Here is an 18,668-nt window from a genome sequence, read left to right on the forward strand (position 1 = left end):
CATAAAGACAGACAATTCCCAGAAGAGGAAAATTCAAATGGTCAACATACATGCGAAAATCTGCTTTTCTTTCTCAATAACTAGGGAAATGCTGATTAAAACAGTAACAAGGGGCCAGCACCGTGGCTCACGCCTGTAATCTCAGCACTCTGGGAGGCTGAGGCGGGCGGATCACTTGAGGTCAGCAGTTCGAGACCATCCAGGCCAACACAGTGAAACCTCATCTCTGCTAAAAATACAAAAAAATTAGCAGGGTGTGATGGCAGGCACCTGTAGTCTCAGCTACTCGGGAGGCTGAGGCAGGAGAATTGCTTGAACCTGGGAGGCAAAGGTTGTGGTGAGCTGAGATCATGCCATCGTACTCCAGTCTGGGCAATAAGAGCGAAACTCTGTCTAAAAAAACAGCAACAAGCTGTCTTTTCTCACTGATGAGATTGGCAAAACTTTTCAAGTCTTACAATATCAAGTCTGGGCAAAGATGGAAGAAAGAACTCTCTCATGTCCCTGGTAGAAGCGTAAATTAGTCTAGCCAAATTGTGTGTGTGTGTGTGTGTGTGTGTGTGTGTGTGTGTGTGTGTGTGACAGAGTTTCACTCTTGTTGCCCAGGCTGGAGTGCAATGGCAGGATCTTGACTCCCTGCAACCTCTACTTCCTGGGTTCAAGTGATTCTCCTGTCTCAGCCTCTGGAGTAGCTGGGATTACAGGCACCCATCACCACGGCCAGCTAATTTTTGTATTTTTAGTAGAGATAGTGTTTCACCATGTTGGCCTCCTGACCTCAGTTGATCCACCCACCTCAGTGCTGGGATTATAGCCATGAGCCACCACACTCAGCAACACACAGCTCCCCAAGTATGGAGCTTTGACATGCTAAACTGAAGAAACAGCCTTAAGGTCTCTCTGACCTTTCTCCCACTCCTGTCTGTCCCAAAGCATAGGATGAAGTTGTTCTCTGAAGTTCCCTTAACTGCCAAAAGTCTGGACCTGCCAAAGAAGAAAACAATTACCTCCAGTCCCTTCGCTATTTTTTCATTAACGGAACTCCACATTGCAGGAAGAAAATTTTAGTAGAGACAGGGTTTCACCTTGTTGACCAGGATGGTCTTGAACTCTTGACCTCGTGATCCACCCACCTTGGTCTCCCAAAGTGCTGGGATTATAGGTGTGAGCCACCATGCCCGGCCAAGAATGTTTTCTTTTGTAACAGGACAGTTGGAGAAATTGGTTATTTTACCAAGGCTTTGAATGGAATGGCATGCTTTCTTTAAAGATTCAAAGTTGACTTATACAGCTAATTAAAGTTCATCAGGGAATCTGGCTTCACACCTTGGGGTTCACTCCCATTCACGCTATTCTTGTTCACACAGAATCCCTGTACAAGGTTCCTAACATGTGGCAAATACAGAATGTCACTTTCTAACAGCCCCAGGAATTCCAAGCTATCTTGGGACCTCAAGAGGAGAGGAATTTGCCCAACTTATAGATATTTGAGGGTACAAACGCATAGTTGGACTTGGCTTTTCAAAGTCTTATCTGAGATTCTTCATGGAACAGAGTTCTATCAAAGCCAATTAAAAAATCCTAAGTGGGCCAGACATGGTGGCTCAGGCCTGTAATCCAAGCACTTTGGAGGCCAAGGCAGGCAGATCACCTGAGGTCAGGAGTTCAAGACCAGCCTGACCAACATGGTGAAACCCCATCTTAAAAAAGTAAATAAATAAAAAAGAAAAAGAAAAAAAATCCTAAGTGAAAAATAATTATTCTTGCTGTACTTTATGCAAATAATCAGGCCAAGTACAGTAAGACTAAAATTTATTTTGCAAACAACTCAGTTCTATCATGATTTATTTTTAATAAAAATAGGGACTGGAGAGAGAAAAATTATGCTTCAAAAGAAAAACTAGGCTGGACATGATGGTTCACGCCTGTAATCCAAGCACTTTGGGAGGTCAAGGGAAGCAGATCACCTGAGGTGAGGAGTTTGAGACCAGCCTGGCCAACATGGTCAAACCCTGTCTCTACTAAAAATACAAAAATTAGCCGGGCATGGTGGCATGCACCTGTAATCCCAGCTACTTGGAAGGCTGAGGCAGGAGAATTGCTTGAATACAGGAGGCAGAGGTAGCAGTGAGCTGAGATAGCACCACTGCACTCCAGCCTGGGCAACAGAGTGAGACTCTGTCTCAAAACAAACAAACAAACAAAAAAAAAAGAAAGAAAAGAAAAACTTAATACACTGTTGTTAGCTGTTCTTGAGGTTTTTTCCTGCAGTTTAGACTAAATTCTAAATTCTTCATGGGTTAGAAGTCCTCAAACAAATGTTTTCAAATCTTTGCTTTTAAAATTGGGAATTGTACTTCTCATCCTAGGACTTGTTATTTACCTTGTAATAGGCTGTTCACTTAAACACTGTTTAAGTGTTTAAGCCTGGGAAGCCCAGCCAGGCGTGCATGGGTACACCTAGACAGTTGCAAATCGACTCCATTCTTCTCACCTTGGGGTTTACTCCCATTCCCACTATATCCCCTGTCAGCAGGAAGAAGCCAGAGCAATCGAGGCCTTTTCCCATCTTCTTAGCCTTCATAACCTTAAGATGAAGGTGTTATAAAACCCAAAGGGAGGGATTGAAACTGCCTTTGCAAAATTACAACTGAGACAGTGAAAGAAATCCAACGTAACTGACTCCATCTTGCTTCCAACTTCCAAGCTGACCTTCTTCATTCTTGGACATAGGCTGAACTAAATTTGGGAGAAACTTAATTTACAGTTATAGTTTAAACAAAGACAGTAACAGCCCTTTCCCAAAGCCGACCTCCTTGCTTGGGGACTAGATTGCTTTTGTAGGACTAACATTAGCCACAAGATTAGAAATTATGGTCTAGGAGTCATGTAGCTGGAGGCTACAAGATTCTGACCCTCTCTAAACTGCTCCTAAGAACAGTGCTTGGGATATTTTGCAGACCCTGCATTTGATGGATCAGCTGGCCCCACCCAGATCAATAAACTGGCTCATCTGATCTTGTGGCCCCCACCCAGGAACTGACTGAGTGAAAGAAGACAGCTAGGACTCCCCATGATTTCATCTCTGACCAATCAGCACTCCTGGCTCACTGGCTTCCCCCAACCCACCAAGTTCCCCTTAAAACCTCTGCTCCCCAATGCTTGGGAGACTGACCTGAGTAATAATAAAACTCCAGTCTCCTGCAGAGCCAGCTCTGCATGAATTACTCTTTCTCTGTTGTACTTCTCCTGTCTTGATGAATTGGCTCTGTATAGGCTAGGCAGTAGGCAAGGTGAACCCCTTGGGCGGTTACATTTAGGACCTGTATCTTGTGCAGACCTCCTATCTCGTCCTGTGATGGAGAATGCCTAACCGTCTGGGAGTGCAGCCCAGTAGGTCTCAGCCTCATTTCACCCAGCCCCTATTCAAGATGGAGTTGCTCTAGTTCAAATGCCTGTAACACACCTGGACAGACTTTTGTCACAAACCACTGTCTGCTCTGCAGGCCCAACAGACTTTGTCCCAGGACACTGTATGCTCTTGAAGCCCACTGAATTCCCCTTAAAAATCATTTACTACCCCAACCTTATCCACACTTCCCCATCTCCCTTTCCCCTAAGAAGGGTATATTAAAAAAAGCTTATTTCGGGCCGGGTGCGGTGGCTCAAGCCTGTAATCCCAGCACTTTGGGTGGCCAAGGCAGGTGGATCACGAGGTCAAGAGATCGAGACCACCCTGGTCAACAAGGTGAAACCCCATCTCTACTAAAAATACAAAACTTAGCTGGGCGTGGTGGTGCGTACCTGTAATCCCAGCTACTCAGGAGGCTGAGGCAGGAGAATTGCTTGAACCCAGGAGGCGGAGGTTGCGGTGAGCCAAGATCGCGCCATTGCACTCCAGCCAGGGTAACAAGAGCGAAACTCCATCTCAAAAAAAAAAAAAGCTTGTTTTGCTAACATAAATTCCTCCTCACAACTACATAGTAAAAGCAACCCCATTTTACAGATCTGGAAATTGAGCCTCAGAGAAGCACAGTGACTTCTGAAACATCACACAACCACTTAGTTGGTAGAGTAAGAATTCAAACCCAATTCTCCTGACATCCAGCCACTGCTAAGGAGATTCACAATGACATTTTTCAAACAGAAAATTAGAATTCTTTTCCTGTTTTCATTCTTACTTTAACTTTGAGATGTTATTTTCCATGAACATAGAAACTGGGCCTGTCTGCATTCTGTCTTCTATACTCAATTAGTTTGTTTTATTTTGCTTGGGTCAGTTCATCGACAGAGCAACCCAAGATATCAGTCTTAAAAAAAAAATAAAATAAAATAAAATAAAAAGCTTGTCCTGGAACTGCTGTGAAGGGTTTAATGTTCTCAAATTCCAGTCTGATCCCTGAGGTGGGATGAGCAGTTTGCCTTTCACAGACTGTGTTTTTTAGCAAAAGTGGGCTACATTTGGATGCTAAAGAGCTGATAACCCGAAAAGCTTTGAAATTAAAGATATGGTTCTTTTCCTCCCAGGCAGAAAAAAATTACACCCTCCAAGTGCATTCAGCATTTGACTGTTCAGATGTTGTTTGCATCTGTGATCTTTTATCCTCACCAAAAACCATAACACAAGACACAGCATTTGGGAAAGTGCTTCCAAGAGATCTGGCAAGTGTACTTTTTTTTTTTTTTTTTGAGGTGAAGTCTTATTTTTTCGCCCAGGCTGGAGTGCAGTGGTTCGATCGTGGCTCACTGCAATTTCTGCCTCCTGGGTTCAAGCAATTCTCCTGCCTCAACCTCCCTTTTAGTACAGATGGGGGTTCACCATGTTTACCAGGCTGGTCTCGAACTTCTGACCTCAGGTGATCTACCCACTTCAGCCTCCCAAAATGCTGGGATTATAGGCATGAGCCACTGTGCCCAGCCTAAGTGCACGCTTTTTTTTTTTTGAGACAGAGTTTCACTCTTGTTACCCAGGCTGGAGTGCAATGGCGTGATCTCGGCTTACTGCAACCTCCGCCTCCTGGGTTCAGGCAATTCTCCTGCCTCAGCCTCCTGAGTAGCTGGGATTACAGGCATGCGCCACCGTGCCCAGCTAATTTTTTGTATTTTTAGTAGAGACGGGGTTTCACCATGTTGACCAGGATGGGCTCGATCTCTTGACCTCATGATCCACCCGCCTCGGCCTCCCAAAGAGCTGGGATTACAGGCTTGAGCCACACTTTTATTAACACAATGCCCATCTTCCAGAGGAGGATACTGAGGTCTGGGAAGGTAGAAAAACACTGCCCATAATCCCATAGAGCCTGATCCAGAACTTGAGCACAGTGTACTTTCCTGTATTTGGGGGTGGACGTTGGGTTGAGTTAAAATCCCCTCTCTGGCTGGGTTTGGTGGTTCATGCCTGTCATCCCAGCACTTTGGGAGGCTGAGGTGGGTAGATCACCTGAGGTTGGAAGTTTCAGACCAGACTGACCAACATGATGAAACCGTCTCTAGAATTGCTTGAACCTGGGAGGTGGAGGTTGCCTTGAGCCAAGATTGCGCCACTGCACTCCAGTCTGGGCAATAAGAGTAAAACTCCATCTCAAAATATATAAATAAATAAATAATAAGAATCCCCTCTCTATACTCCTCAGGACAAGGTGGTTCTGTTTGTTTATTCATGTAATTATTTCCTTTGCAAATATGGAAATGGATCATGTTCCTATTTAAAATATCATCATGGTCTTTAGACTAATGACCAGATAAGTATGGCTTGTGAAAGATGACCATTAAAAAAAAGAAAAAGCCATGACCAATTAGGACAATCATGATAGCACAATAGCTTCTTTTTTTTTTTTAATGGAATTTTTGTTCTGTTGCCCAGGTTGAAGTGCAATGGCACCATCTCAGCTCACTGCAACCTCTGCATCCTGGGTTCACGCAATTCTTCTGCCTCAGCCTCCCAAGTAGCTGGGATTACAGGTGCCTGCCACCATGCCCAGCTAATTTTTGTATTTTTAGTAGAGACAAGGTTTCACTATGTTGGCCAGGCTGGTCTCGAACTCTAGATCTCAGGTGATCCACCCGCATTGGCCTCCCAAAGTGCTGGGATTACACGCATAAACCACTGTGCCCAGCCATGATAGCTTCTTGAAGAGTATTCATTAATTATCTGTATGAACACAAAATTATTCATAGGTTTTGACTGGGAGTAGAGAAAAGTTATTGTCTGACTTCATTGTGGAACATCTCCAAGGACAAAAGACTCATTAGCATCTCAGCAAGATGAGATGTCCACTCATTTTGCCCTATGTCAGTCCCTAATCTTCCTTCCTATAGCTCCTCTTCATCCATTAGTTTGAGTTCTACCCTCAAGAACATCACAGTGTCAGCATGATCACTGCCCTCCCAAGTGCTGGTCCTTTGCAAGCCTGAGGTACCATACGGTGGCAGCATGTGAGTCCTGGCACCTTCCCTCACTCACTGTGAGACCTTGACCAGGCAATCCCAACTCCCTTCCTGTCCTAGAGAGTTGATTATGGGCCTTGAATCTTTTCTGAGGTAAGTGTTTAGGGCTGTATTAGTCTCTGTCCTCCAGAGAAACAGAATCCATATGTATATGTAGATGTATGTGTAGTCATGCATTGCATAATGACATTTCAGTCAACAATGGACCAACTATACAACAGTGGTCCTGTTAAGACGATGCCATATTTTTACTGTACCTTTTCTACGTTTAGACACCCAAATACTTACCATTGTGTTACAGTTGTCTCCAGTATTCTGTACAGCCACATGAACTACAGGTTTCCAGCCTAGGAGCAAAAGGCCATAGCAATAGCCTCATATGGCAGGCTCTGTCATCCAGGTTTGTGTAAGTACATTCTGTGAGGTTCCCATAGCAACAAAACAGCTGAACAACATGTGACGCATTGCATTGAGTGACATGTGACTGTATAAAAAGAAAGAGAGAGAGACTGAGATTTTGTACAAGTAATTGGTTCACATGATTATGGAGGCTGAAAAGTCCCAAAATCTGCAGTCAGCTGGAGACCCAGGAGGGCCAGTGCTCAGTGCTCAGACTCCAATCTGAGAGTGAAGGTCTGAGAACCAGGAAAGCCAAGTTCCAGTCTGAAGGCAGAAGACCAATATCCCAGCCGAAACTGTCAGGTAGAAGGAGTTCCTCTTGCGCAGCCTTTCATTCTATCCAGGTCTTCAAGTATAGGATGCGGTCCATCTACATTAGTGAGGGAAATCCGCTTTATGCAGTCTACAGGCTCAAATACTAATCTCTTCCAGAAACACCCTCAGGGACACGTCCAGAATGAGATTTGACCAAATGTCTGTGTTCCCGTGACCCAGTCAAGTTGACACATACAATCCACCATCAGCAGAGCCATTGATTTCTTCTAAGCACTGCTTTCTTGGCTTCCCACAGATTCTGAAATGTTGTGTTTTCACTATCATTCAATTCAAAGTATTTTCAAATTTCTCTTGTGACTTTGTTTCTTGTTCATTTTTTTATTTATAAGTGGCTTGTTTGATTTTCAAATATTTTGGGGATTTTGTGAACAGCTTTTTAATTTTATTTTTAACTGTGGTAAAATACGCATAACACAAAATTTACCATCTTAATCTTTTTTATTTTTTTTGAGACGCAGTTGACTCTTGTTGCCCAGGCTGGAGTGCAATGGCACCATATCAGCTCACCACCACCTCCACCTCCCGGGTTCAAGCAATTCTCCTGCCTCAGCCTCCCAAGAAGCAGGGATTACAGGCATAGGCCACCATGCCCAGCCAATTTTGTATTTTTAGTAGAGATGGGGTTTCTCCATGTTGGTCAGGCTGCCATTATAGGCATGAGGCTCCATGCCTGAACAACCATTTTTTTTTTAAATCGATGGTGTCTTGGCCAGGCACAGTGGCTGTAGTCCCAGCACTTTGGGAGGCCTAGGCTGGTGGATCACAAGGTCTGGAGTTCAAGACCAGCCAGGCCAAGATAGTGAAACCCTGTCTCTACTAATAATACAAAAATTAGTTGGCATCATGGCAGTTGCCTGTAATCCCAGATACTTGGGAGACTGACACAGAGAACTACTTGAACCCTGGAGGTGGATGGTGCAGTGAGCTGAGATTGCACCACTGAACTCCAGCCTGGGCGACAGAGCAAGACTCTGTCTCAAAAAAAAAAAAAAAAAAAAAAAAAATGGAGTCTCACTATGTTGCCCAGGCTGAAGTGCAGTTGTTATTCACAAGTGTGATTTGTACTACATCCCCAAATTCCTGGGCTCAAGAGATCCTCCAGCTTCAGCCCCCTGCATAGCTCAGACTACAGGGGCACACCACCACACCCGGCCCATCTTAACCATTTTTAAGAGTGCAATTCAGTGGCATTAAGCACATTCACATATTTTTTAATTTTTATTTTTATATTTTTATTTTATTTTATGTTTATATAGAGATGGGGTTTCACCATGTTGGCCAAGATGGTCTCGATCTCTTGACCTCGTGATCCACCCACCTTGGCCTCCCAAAGTGCTGGGATTACAGGCATGAGCCACCGCGCCCAGCCTAATTTAATGCAATTTTTGAGACTGGTTTTATAATCTAGCATGTGGTCTATGTACAGTAAATATTTTATGAACAATTGAAAACAATGTTTATTCTACAACTGTTCAGTGTAATATTCTACAAATATCAACTAGGACAAGTTTCTTTAGAGTTTTTAAAAAATATTCTATTAATATATGTTTCCTAATGTTCCATTTACTTTTTTATCTACTGAAGGGAGGTGTTAAAATCTTTAATATTATGAATAACTAACTTTATGCTAACAATTTGGCTACCTAGATGAAATAAAAAAATACTTTTTAAAAACATAACAAAATGGACACAAAAAGGAATTTAAAATATCGATAGTTCTCTATCTGTAAAAAATATATTAAATTTACAATAAAATACTTTGCCACAAAGAAAACTCCAGGTAAAGATAGCATCTTTGGGAGTTCTAACACACATTTATGGAAGAAATAATACAAATTTACACAATCCTTTTCAGAGCATAGAGGAGGTGTACATGTTTCTCTATTCTTTTTTTTTTTTTTTTTTTTTTATAAGAGACAGGGTCACACTATGTTGCCCACCTTGGCCTCTAACTCCTGGGCTCAAGCAATCCTCCTACCTCAGCCTCCCTAGTAGATGAGACTACAGGCACATGCCACCATCCCTGGCTTTCTTTACTTTTTAATGGGCCAGCAGAACCCTGATACCAAACGTTGACAAAGACATTACAAGAATGGAAAAATACAAATCAATATCCCTCTTGAACATACAAATGTTTAACAAAATATTAGGAGACAGAACCCAGTAATATAAGAATATAATACATCATGGGCCGGGTGTGGTGGCTCACTCCTGTAATCCCAGAACTTTGGGAGGCCGAGGCAGGCAGATCACTTGAGGTCAGGAGTTTGAGACCAGCCTGGCCAACATGGTGAAACCCTGTCTCTACTAAGAATACAAAAATTAGCTGAGCATGATGGTGGGTGCCTGTAATCCCAGCTACTCAGGAGGCTGAGGCATGCAAATTACTTGGACCTGAGAGGTGGAGGTTGCAGTGAGCTAAGATCATGCTACTACACTCCAGTCTGGATGACAGAGTGAGACCCTGTCTTAAAAAAAAAAAAAAAAAGAAAAAGAAAAGCATATAAAACATCATGGCCAAGTAGAATTTATCCCAGGAATGCAAAATTGGTTTGCCATTTAAAAATCAATATATCTGGGCACAGTGGCTCACGCCTGTAATCTCAGCACTTTGGGAGGCTGAGGAGGGTGGATCACCTGAGGTCAGGAGTTTGAGACCAGCCTGACCAATATGATGAAACCCCATCTCTACCCAAAAATACAAAAATTACCTGGGCATGGTGGTATGCACCTGTAGTCCTAGCTACTCAGAAGGCTGAGACAGTAGAATTACTCAAACCCAGGAGGAAAATAAAAACAAAAACAAACAAACAAACAAAAAACTTTAATCAATATATATCATCACATTAACAAGATAAAAGGAGAAATCATATGATCATCTCATTGAGTTAGACAAAACATCTGAGGCCATCAACACCCATTCATACTAATAACTTTCAAGGAAATGAGAACCTCCACAATCTAATAAAGTGCATCCAAGAGATATATATAGTTAACTACTGGCTACTAGTGAAACATTGAAATCTTTCCCTTGCATCAGCAATAAGGCAAGGAAATCTAATCTTATGACTTCTGTTCAACATTGTACTGAAAGTTTCAGTACAAGGTAAGAACAAAAAAAAGATCGGAAAGAAAGCAATAAAAATGTTTTTATCTGCAGGCAAGATGATACTAGGTATAGAAAACCTCAAAGAAGTTTATTTAAAAATAGATAAACCATACAAGAACTAATAAGTGAACTTAGCAAGGCTGCAGGCTACAAGATCAATATAAGAAAAAACCATATTTATATATACTAGCAACATGCAATTGGAAAAATATAAGATACCACTCATAATGACATCAAAATTATCAACTTTTAATGAATAAACATATAATTCATACACTGAAAACTATGAAATGTTGCTGACAGAAATTAAAGAATATTTAAATAAATGTGGAGATACACTATGTTCATGGATGGGAGGACTGAATATTTTTAAGATGTTCACTTTCCCCAACTTCACCTAAAGTTTCAACAGAAATTCAATTAAAAACCCCAGCAGGCTATTTAGCAGAAACTGGCAAGCTGATACTCAATATTTGTTTGTTTGTTTTGAGACAGGGTCTCCCTGTGTTGCTGAGGCTGGAATGCAGTGGCATGATCATGGCTCACTGCAGCCTTGACCTTCTGGGCTCAAATGTTCCTCACACCTCAGCCCCCCAAGTAGCTGGGACTGCAGATGCACACCACCACTGCCTGGCTAATTTTTTTCTATTTTGGGTAGAAATGGGGTTTCACCATGTTGCCCAGGCTGGTCTCAACTCCTGGGCTCAAGCAATTCCTGTCTTAGCCTCCCCAAGTTCTGGGATTACTGGCATAAACCGCCATGCCTGGCCCTAAAATTTATTTTAAAATGCAGAGTCTAGAATAGCCAGAACAATTTTGAAAAACAATAAATTTGGAGGACCGTGGGTAACCCCCCATACAGACACCGAGGAATGAGAGCTAAGCAGAACTCTGGCACAGTTAGGGCTTGAGGAATATCTCACTTTATAGTGTTACTACTCAGCTATTTCCTTTTATATAATCCTTTACAAATCATATATTAGTTTATAGAATTAGGGCTTAAAGAATCCCTTTATATAATCCTGTATATATAATCATATAGTAGTTGATAGTATTAGTGCCTAAAGAATATTTCCCTACATATATTTATTATTATATCTTAGTTCATAATCAAAGGAGTGCCTAGAGTGGACACAGTACAGAGCATGAATTAAGGAATAAGCAGCTAATAATCAGAGGAATGCCTAGAGCAGACACAGTAAAAAGCATGATTTAAGGGAAAAACAGTTATACTGGGACAGGAATCCATGGCCCAGGTGGCAGCGTTCAGTATCGTAAAGATACCTGCTGTATGGCAGGCTTGGGGCAAGAGCCACTCCTCCTGATAAAGGAGTTGTAGGACCTTGCTCCAGTTCTTGTGGAAGGCTGCCCTCAGACTGGCAATCCACCTTGGTGACTGTGAACCTTATCAGCTCTTGCTACTGTGCTGCTTGAAAAGCATCTTCCCATAGAACCCATTGGAAGCTACCAGAAGGTGGTGGTAACCTTGACAGCTCTGTCACTGCTATGTGACTTAAAGCATCCTCCTATAAATCCTCTTAGAAGTAGTTTGCCCATAGATAGAGGTATTGCACACTGTACCTTCTTCACTGCTCATAGCCCACCTTCAAGCCTTGGTGACCTAACAGGGGTGGACCCCTTACTGCACATGGCCCTTGCCTTCATGGGAACGGGCCCCTTGCTGCGCACTGTCCACCTCCTGGCCTAGGTGACCTAATGTGGGTGGACCCCATGTTTTATTGCTCACAACCCTATCACTATCCTTAAAGATGATTTCACTCACTGCCCTGTCCCCTAACCTACACACAATAAATATTCATGCTCCTGGACATTTGGGGCCTCGCCTAACTCCGCTTATAGGTAGCGTGACCCCCCAAGCCCAGCTGCATTTTCCTTGTGCTTCTGTTTCCCATCTCTTTATTTCTCGGATCCTGCGGCTCAGCACAGCATAAGGCATACCCCATGACCCTGTGGGGCCCTCTGCCCTACAGAGGACTTACTTCTTTTAATTTCAAGACTCACTATAAAGCTATAGTAATGAAGACAGTGCAGTATCAGATAAGAACAGACAAATAAGCCAGGTGCAGTAGCTCACGCCTGTAATCCCAGCACTTTGGGAGGCTGAGGTGGGAGGATCACGAGGTCAAGAGATCGAGACCATTCTGGCCAACATGGTGAAACCCCATCTCTACTAAAATACAAAAAATTAGCGAGGCACGCTGGCGCGCTCCTGTAATCCCAGCTACTCAGGAGGCCAAGGACTCGGGAGACAGAGGTTTTAGTGAGCCGACATCACGTCACGGCACTCCCACTCCAGCCTGACGACAGAGCAAGACTCCTTCTCAAAAAAAAAAAAAAAAAAATTGGCTGGGTGTGGTGGCAGGCACCTGTAATCCCAGTTACTTGGGAGGCTGAGGCAGAAGAATCACTTGAACCTGGGAGGCAGAGGTTTCAGTGAGCCGAGATCAAGCCATTGCACTCCAGCCTGGGCAACAAGAGCAAAACTCCATCTCAAACAACAACAACAAAAACAGACAAATAGATCTACATAACAAATTAGAGTCGAACAATAGACCCTTACATACAGTCAAATGATTTTTGATAAGGAGGACAAGATGATTCAGTTGGGAAATGAAAGCTTTTCAAAGAGTGGTCCTACAACAACTAGATAACCAAATTCACACATAGCTGAGATCATGAATCTTCTATAAGAAAGCAAGGATACCTTAGTGAGCTCGAAGTAGGCACCAATTTCTTCTTTTTTTAATTTAATTAATTAATTGATTAATTTAGAGACAGAGTTTCATTCAGTCACCCAGGCCGGAGTGCAACGGTACAATCTTGGCTCACTGCAAACTTGGCCTCTCAGATTCAAGAGATTATCCTGCCTCAGCCTCCCAAGTAGCTGTGATTACAGGCGCACGCCACCATGCCCGGCTTATTTTTGTATTTTTAGTAGAGACGGGGTTTCCTCCATGCTGGGTAGGCTGGTCTCAACTCCTGACCTCAGGGTGGTCTGCCTGCCTCCCAAAATGCTGGGATTACAGGCCTGAGGCATAGTGCCTGGCCATCTTCTAAGTCACAAAACCATGTAAGAATAATTGGATAAAATGAACTTTACCAGTATTTAACATTTCTGCTCTTTTGAAAACACTGATAAGAGAATAAAAAGACAAACAGACTGGAGAAAATACTTACAAATAATACACCTGATAAAGGACTTATATTCAGAATAAACAAAGAACTCTCAAAACTCAATTTTAAAAATCGAATTTAAAAATGCACAACATGCCAGGTGCGTGACTAATGCTATAATCCCAGCACTTTGGGAGGCCAAGGCAGGAGGATTGCTTGAGCCCAGGAGTTGGAGACCAGTCTGGGCAACATGATGAGACCCTGTCTCTACCAAAATAAATAAATAGCCAGGTGCTAAGGTACGTGCCTGTATTCCTAGCTCCTTTTGAAGCTGAGGCAGGAAGTTCACTTGAGCCCAGGAGGTTGAGGTTATAGTGAGTCATGATCACACCACAGCATTCTAGATTGGGTGACAGAGGGGGAATCTGTCTCCAAAAAATTAAAATTAAAATAAAAAATTAAAAATGCACAACAGATTTGAGCAGATATTCACTATGAAGATTACATGGGTGACATGAAAAGATACTCAACATCATTAGTCAAAATAGAAATCCAAATGTAATTCCAGCACTTGGGGAGGTCAAGGCCGGCGGATTACCTGAGGTCAGAAGTTCCAGACCAGCCTGACCAACATAGTGAAATCCTGTCTCTACTAAAAATACAAAATTAGTTGGACATGGTGGCACATGGCTTTAATCCAGCTACTTGGGAGGCTGAGGCAGGAAAATCACTTGAACCTGGGAGGCAGAGGTTGCAGTGAGCTGAGATTGTACCATTGTACTCCAGCCTGGGCAACAAGAGTAGAACTCTGTCTCGCAAAAAAATAAAAAGAAAAAAAGAAATGCAAATTAAACTCACTGTGTGCTACTACTACATAACAATTAGGATGGCTAAAATGGAAAAACTCAGGGCGCAGTGGCTCATGCCTGTAATCCTAACCCTTTGGGAGGTGGAAGCAGGAGGATTGCTTAAGTCCATGAGTTCAAGACCTGCCTGGGCAGCATAGGGAGGCCCCATCTCTACAAAAAAAAATGTCCGGGTGAGGTGGCCCATGGCTGTAATCCCAGCACTTTGGGAGGCCGAGGCAGGTGGATCACGAGGTCAAGAGATCGAGACCATCCTGGTCAACATGGTGAAACCCCATCTCTACTAAAAATACAAAAAATTAGCTGGGCATGGTGGCACGTGCCTGTAATCCCAGCTACTCAGGAGGCTGAGGCAGGAGAATTGCCTGAACCCAGGAGGCGGAGGTTGCGGTGAGCCGAGATCACACCATTGCACTCCAGCCTGGGTAACGAGAGCGAAACTCCGTCTCAAAAAAAAAAAAATCAAAATTAAATAAAAATAAAAATAAGTAGCCAGGCAGTGGTGGTGTGGGCCTGTGGTCCCAGCCACTTGGGAGACTAAGGTGGGAGGACTGCTTGAGCCAGGGAGATTGGGGCCACAATGAGCCATGATCATGCCACTGCACTCCAGCCTGGGTAACAGAGCAAGACCCTATCTCAAAAAAAAAAAAAAAAAAAAAAAAAAGATTAAAAATGAACAGACACTTCATAAAAGATCTATGAATGGCCATTAAGTACATGAAACTCACAATCATTAGCCATCAGAGAAATGCAAAGTAATACCACCAAGAGACACCATTTCCTATCCATCAGCACCACCTCAAATGAAGAGTGACACCAAATGCCGCCAAGGTTGTGGAACAAGTGGAACGCTGCAGGTGTGAGTTTGATCTCGAAGTCCCGACCTCAAGTGATCCGCACACCTCGGCTTCCCACTGCGCCGGGTCAAGCAGGCGTGAGTTTTTGAAACGGTACAATTGCTCTGGAGAACTGTTTGGCAGTTTCCTATAAAGTTAAACAAATTCTAAGACTTAAGCAACTCCTAACTACTTACCCAAGTCAAATGATACGTTCACCAAAAAATATCGAGCACAAATAAATGTTCATTGTGAGGTAGGAGGCAGCCAGGACAGGACTCCAGAACAGCTTTAAGATTGGCGGAAACTGAGAAGAGGCGCTAAAAGCCCCACTCCATGACTCACGCCCACCACCGCCATGATAGTTTACCGTTGCCGTGGCAACACCCGGACGTTACTGCCCCTTGCCGAGGCAACACCGGAAGCTCCCGCCCACTTTCTAGCTAATTCTGAATGACTATCCTCTTAACTAACGTATCTTTCGCAGTGGACCTAAATACGCCTACAAAACTGCCCATAGGTTGCTACCCTCTGCACAGTTCCTGTGGGGGAGGTCTTGCTATGCTAGAACAGTCATTGGAGCTGTAGCAGTGCCGCCGCCGCCGCCTCAGCAAAGCTGTTTTCTTCTATCTCCTCCGGCTGGCTCTTCAAGTTTTACTGGGCAAGCCAAGAACCTGTCCTGCGTTAGTAGGGCAGGTTCGTAATAGCCCAGCTGGAAGTAACGCAAATATGCGTCAATAGGAGAATGCATAAATTGTGGTGTATTCATAAAATGAATACTAGTCAGCAACACAAAGGAGGAAACTACTGGTAAACTTGAAAGCATGAGAAAATCCCATAGGCATAACTGTGGTTTTGTTTTTTAAGAGACGGTCTTGCTCTGCCGCCCAGGCTGGAGTGTGCAGTGGTGAGATTATAGCTCACTGCAGCCTCAGACTCCTGGGCTCAAGCGATGGTCCCAGGAGCCTCGGCATCCCAAAGTACTGGGTTTACAGGCTCGCGCCACGATGCCCGGCCACTGTTGAATGCTGCACGCAAAGAGATTGAGGACTCTAAGATTCCATTATTTGAAGTTCAGTAACAGGCGAAACTAGCCGATCACATTAGAAGTAAGAGCAGTGGTGGCCTCTAGTGGGGAGGGAAATTCTTTGGAAAGAGACAATTTCTTCAGCGGAGGAAAGGTTCTGTATCTTGATTTGGAGCTTGAGGACGTACATATATACTTAAGACCTGCGTATTATACCTTCACTAAAATATAATTCTTTTGGATTTGAAATTTTGATAACTAAACACATTTGGACATGGACACACCCAATATGTCCCAATTTATTAGGCTCATCCTGTGTGCGGCTGTCATTGAATCCTCCCCGCACCTCCTTAAGTGGGTACTATTACTATTCACATTGTTTAGATGAGAAAACACAAATGCAAAATACCTGAGCCACACTTGCCCAAGGTTTGCAGGATGGGAAGGTGACTTATTCAGCTTCAGGGGTTTGTGCTTCTGATCCCAGTGTTACCTGTTCTGGGCCCTGGGCTGATTGCTGGGAGCCCTCACGGAGCCCACAAACCAAAGGAGAAGACGGTGTGTGAGGTGGTGATGACCACAGGCCGTGCCTAGTCCATGGGGGATGGATGGGGGAAGACCCTAACTCCACCTGGGAGGGTGAGGTGGGTGTGGGAGAAATTCTGTTATGGGAGTGAGATCAGGGCCACTGGGGGCAAGGGCAGGGTTCGCCCTACAACATGGTCTCATAACCGAGCAGCTTAGCTTCAAAATACATTTGAAAAACCTTTTTTCTCCCTTTCTCTAGTCTTGGCCTTGAAACATACTCTTTGTTTCTCTCCCTTCCCACCAGATACTCCCTGCACTGTACTGGGCTAGTTTATCTAACTATGGGCTTGCTTAGAAATTCCAGGGACTGATCTTGAAATAAACCAGGGGTGAAGACCCAGTTGCAGAATCCTCCCCATCTGGAGATGGCCTCAAGGCTGTTAATCTACAACCCAGACAGTGTAGAGATAGCCCCAGCCTGTGCTGCTCCAGGTGGACAATAACTCAAGGTAGCACAAGACACACAGACCCTATATCCCGCACATTCCTGCATGCTTCTCATACCAAGTTTCCCTTCTTAACTACCATACCCAGGCCAAAATATGAAATGGTCTTTTGCAGGCATGAGCCTGGCCATTTCCTAATTTCTGCATTTGATTATTAAAATCGCTTTCCTTTTACCCCATCTCACTTCTCGTATCTGGCTTCCAACCGGTGAGCAGAGACTTGCATTTGCTGACAGTCTGACCAATCACCTCACCTGCGTGAACCTTTCACAACTCCCCTTGGCCTTCTGCCACAGTACCTAGACCTGACTGCACCTTGGATCCACCTGGGGAGCATATTGAAAGTAAAGATTCCCAGGTCCCTGTGGGGAGAGTCTCATGAAGAGCAGTACTTAAGATTAGATTCTGAGAGAGTCATTCCACCTCTGTGTCCCACACCCCAGGTAAGGGGTTGCTCTGATGTCTTCCAGAAGTTAGGTGAGAGCTTTGCCTGCTCTGTCTCAGTTCAGGAGTCTGTCCTTGGGATATGGTAAAAACCCTGGAGCAGGAGCTAGGACACTGACATATCATTTAGCAATCGTTGCATAACAAGCCACCACAAACTTCATTGCTTTAAGAAAGCAGTGACTTATTATTGTTTATGACTCTCTGGATCCGCTGAGTGATTCTGCTCTGGGCCACGTTTGGCTGACCCTGGCTGGGCTCTCCACTGCAGTCATCCAGCAACTCAGCTGGACTGGCAGGTCTAGCACAGCCTCACACACCTCTGCCATTGGCAGGAGGTCCTGACAACATGTGCCTGAGGTAGTCAGGACACATATTGGTTTTATACAGTTTAGGGAGACATGAGACACTAATCAATATATATAAGATGTACATTTGGCCCAGAAAGGTGGGACATCAAAGCGGGGAGGAGGCTTCCAGGTCACAGATAAGAGACAAACAGTTGCATTCTTTTGAATTTCTGATTAGCTTTTCGCTGAATGCACAATTTACAGGAATAGTCACTTATGCCTTAGTTTGGCTTAGTGAAACGATAGGGCAGAGGAAGCAATCAGATATGTATTTGTCTTACATGAGCAGAGGGATGACTTCAAGTATTGCCTGTTCTTTGTCCTCAAGGAATTTCTTTGTGGGTAATTGTAAGGGAGGTATGTAGCTTTTTAAAATCTTGACTGGGCACAGTAGCTCATGCCTGTAATCCCAGCACTTTGGGAGGCTGATGACTTGAGGTCAAGAGTTTGAGACAGCCTCACCAACATGGTGAAACCCTATCTCTACTAAAAATACAAAGGCTGAGGCGGGTGGATCACTTGAGGTCAAGAGTTCAAGACCAGCCTCACCAACATGATGAAATCGTGCCACTGCACTCCAGCCGAAATTGTGCCATTGCACTCCAGTCTGGGTGACACAGAGTGAGACTCTGTCTGAAAAGTAAATAAATAATAAAATAAAATTAATACCTGTAGCTGTCTTAGT

At 43.8% G+C, this 18,668-nt stretch overlaps 1 protein-coding gene across 1 annotated transcript in view; it reads right to left on the reverse strand.

Annotated features, from left to right (window-relative positions):
• NUP210 (nucleoporin 210) overlaps window positions 1-15,507 on the reverse strand; it is a 143,049-nt gene extending 127,542 nt beyond the window's left edge. The window contains exons 1-2 of the mRNA XM_078351692.1: window positions 15,326-15,507; window positions 6,736-6,931 (exon numbers count right to left, since the gene is read on the reverse strand). Of these exons, the coding sequence (XP_078207818.1) occupies window positions 6,736-6,776 (41 nt within the window). The 5' untranslated portion in view covers window positions 6,777-6,931; window positions 15,326-15,507. The remainder of the gene's footprint in view (window positions 1-6,735; window positions 6,932-15,325) is intronic.
• Window positions 15,508-18,668: the final 3,161 nt, after the last annotated feature.

The sequence above is a fragment of the Callithrix jacchus genome, chromosome 15, assembly GCF_049354715.1.
Source record: "Callithrix jacchus isolate 240 chromosome 15, calJac240_pri, whole genome shotgun sequence".
Classification (NCBI taxonomy): domain Eukaryota; kingdom Metazoa; phylum Chordata; class Mammalia; order Primates; family Cebidae; genus Callithrix; species Callithrix jacchus.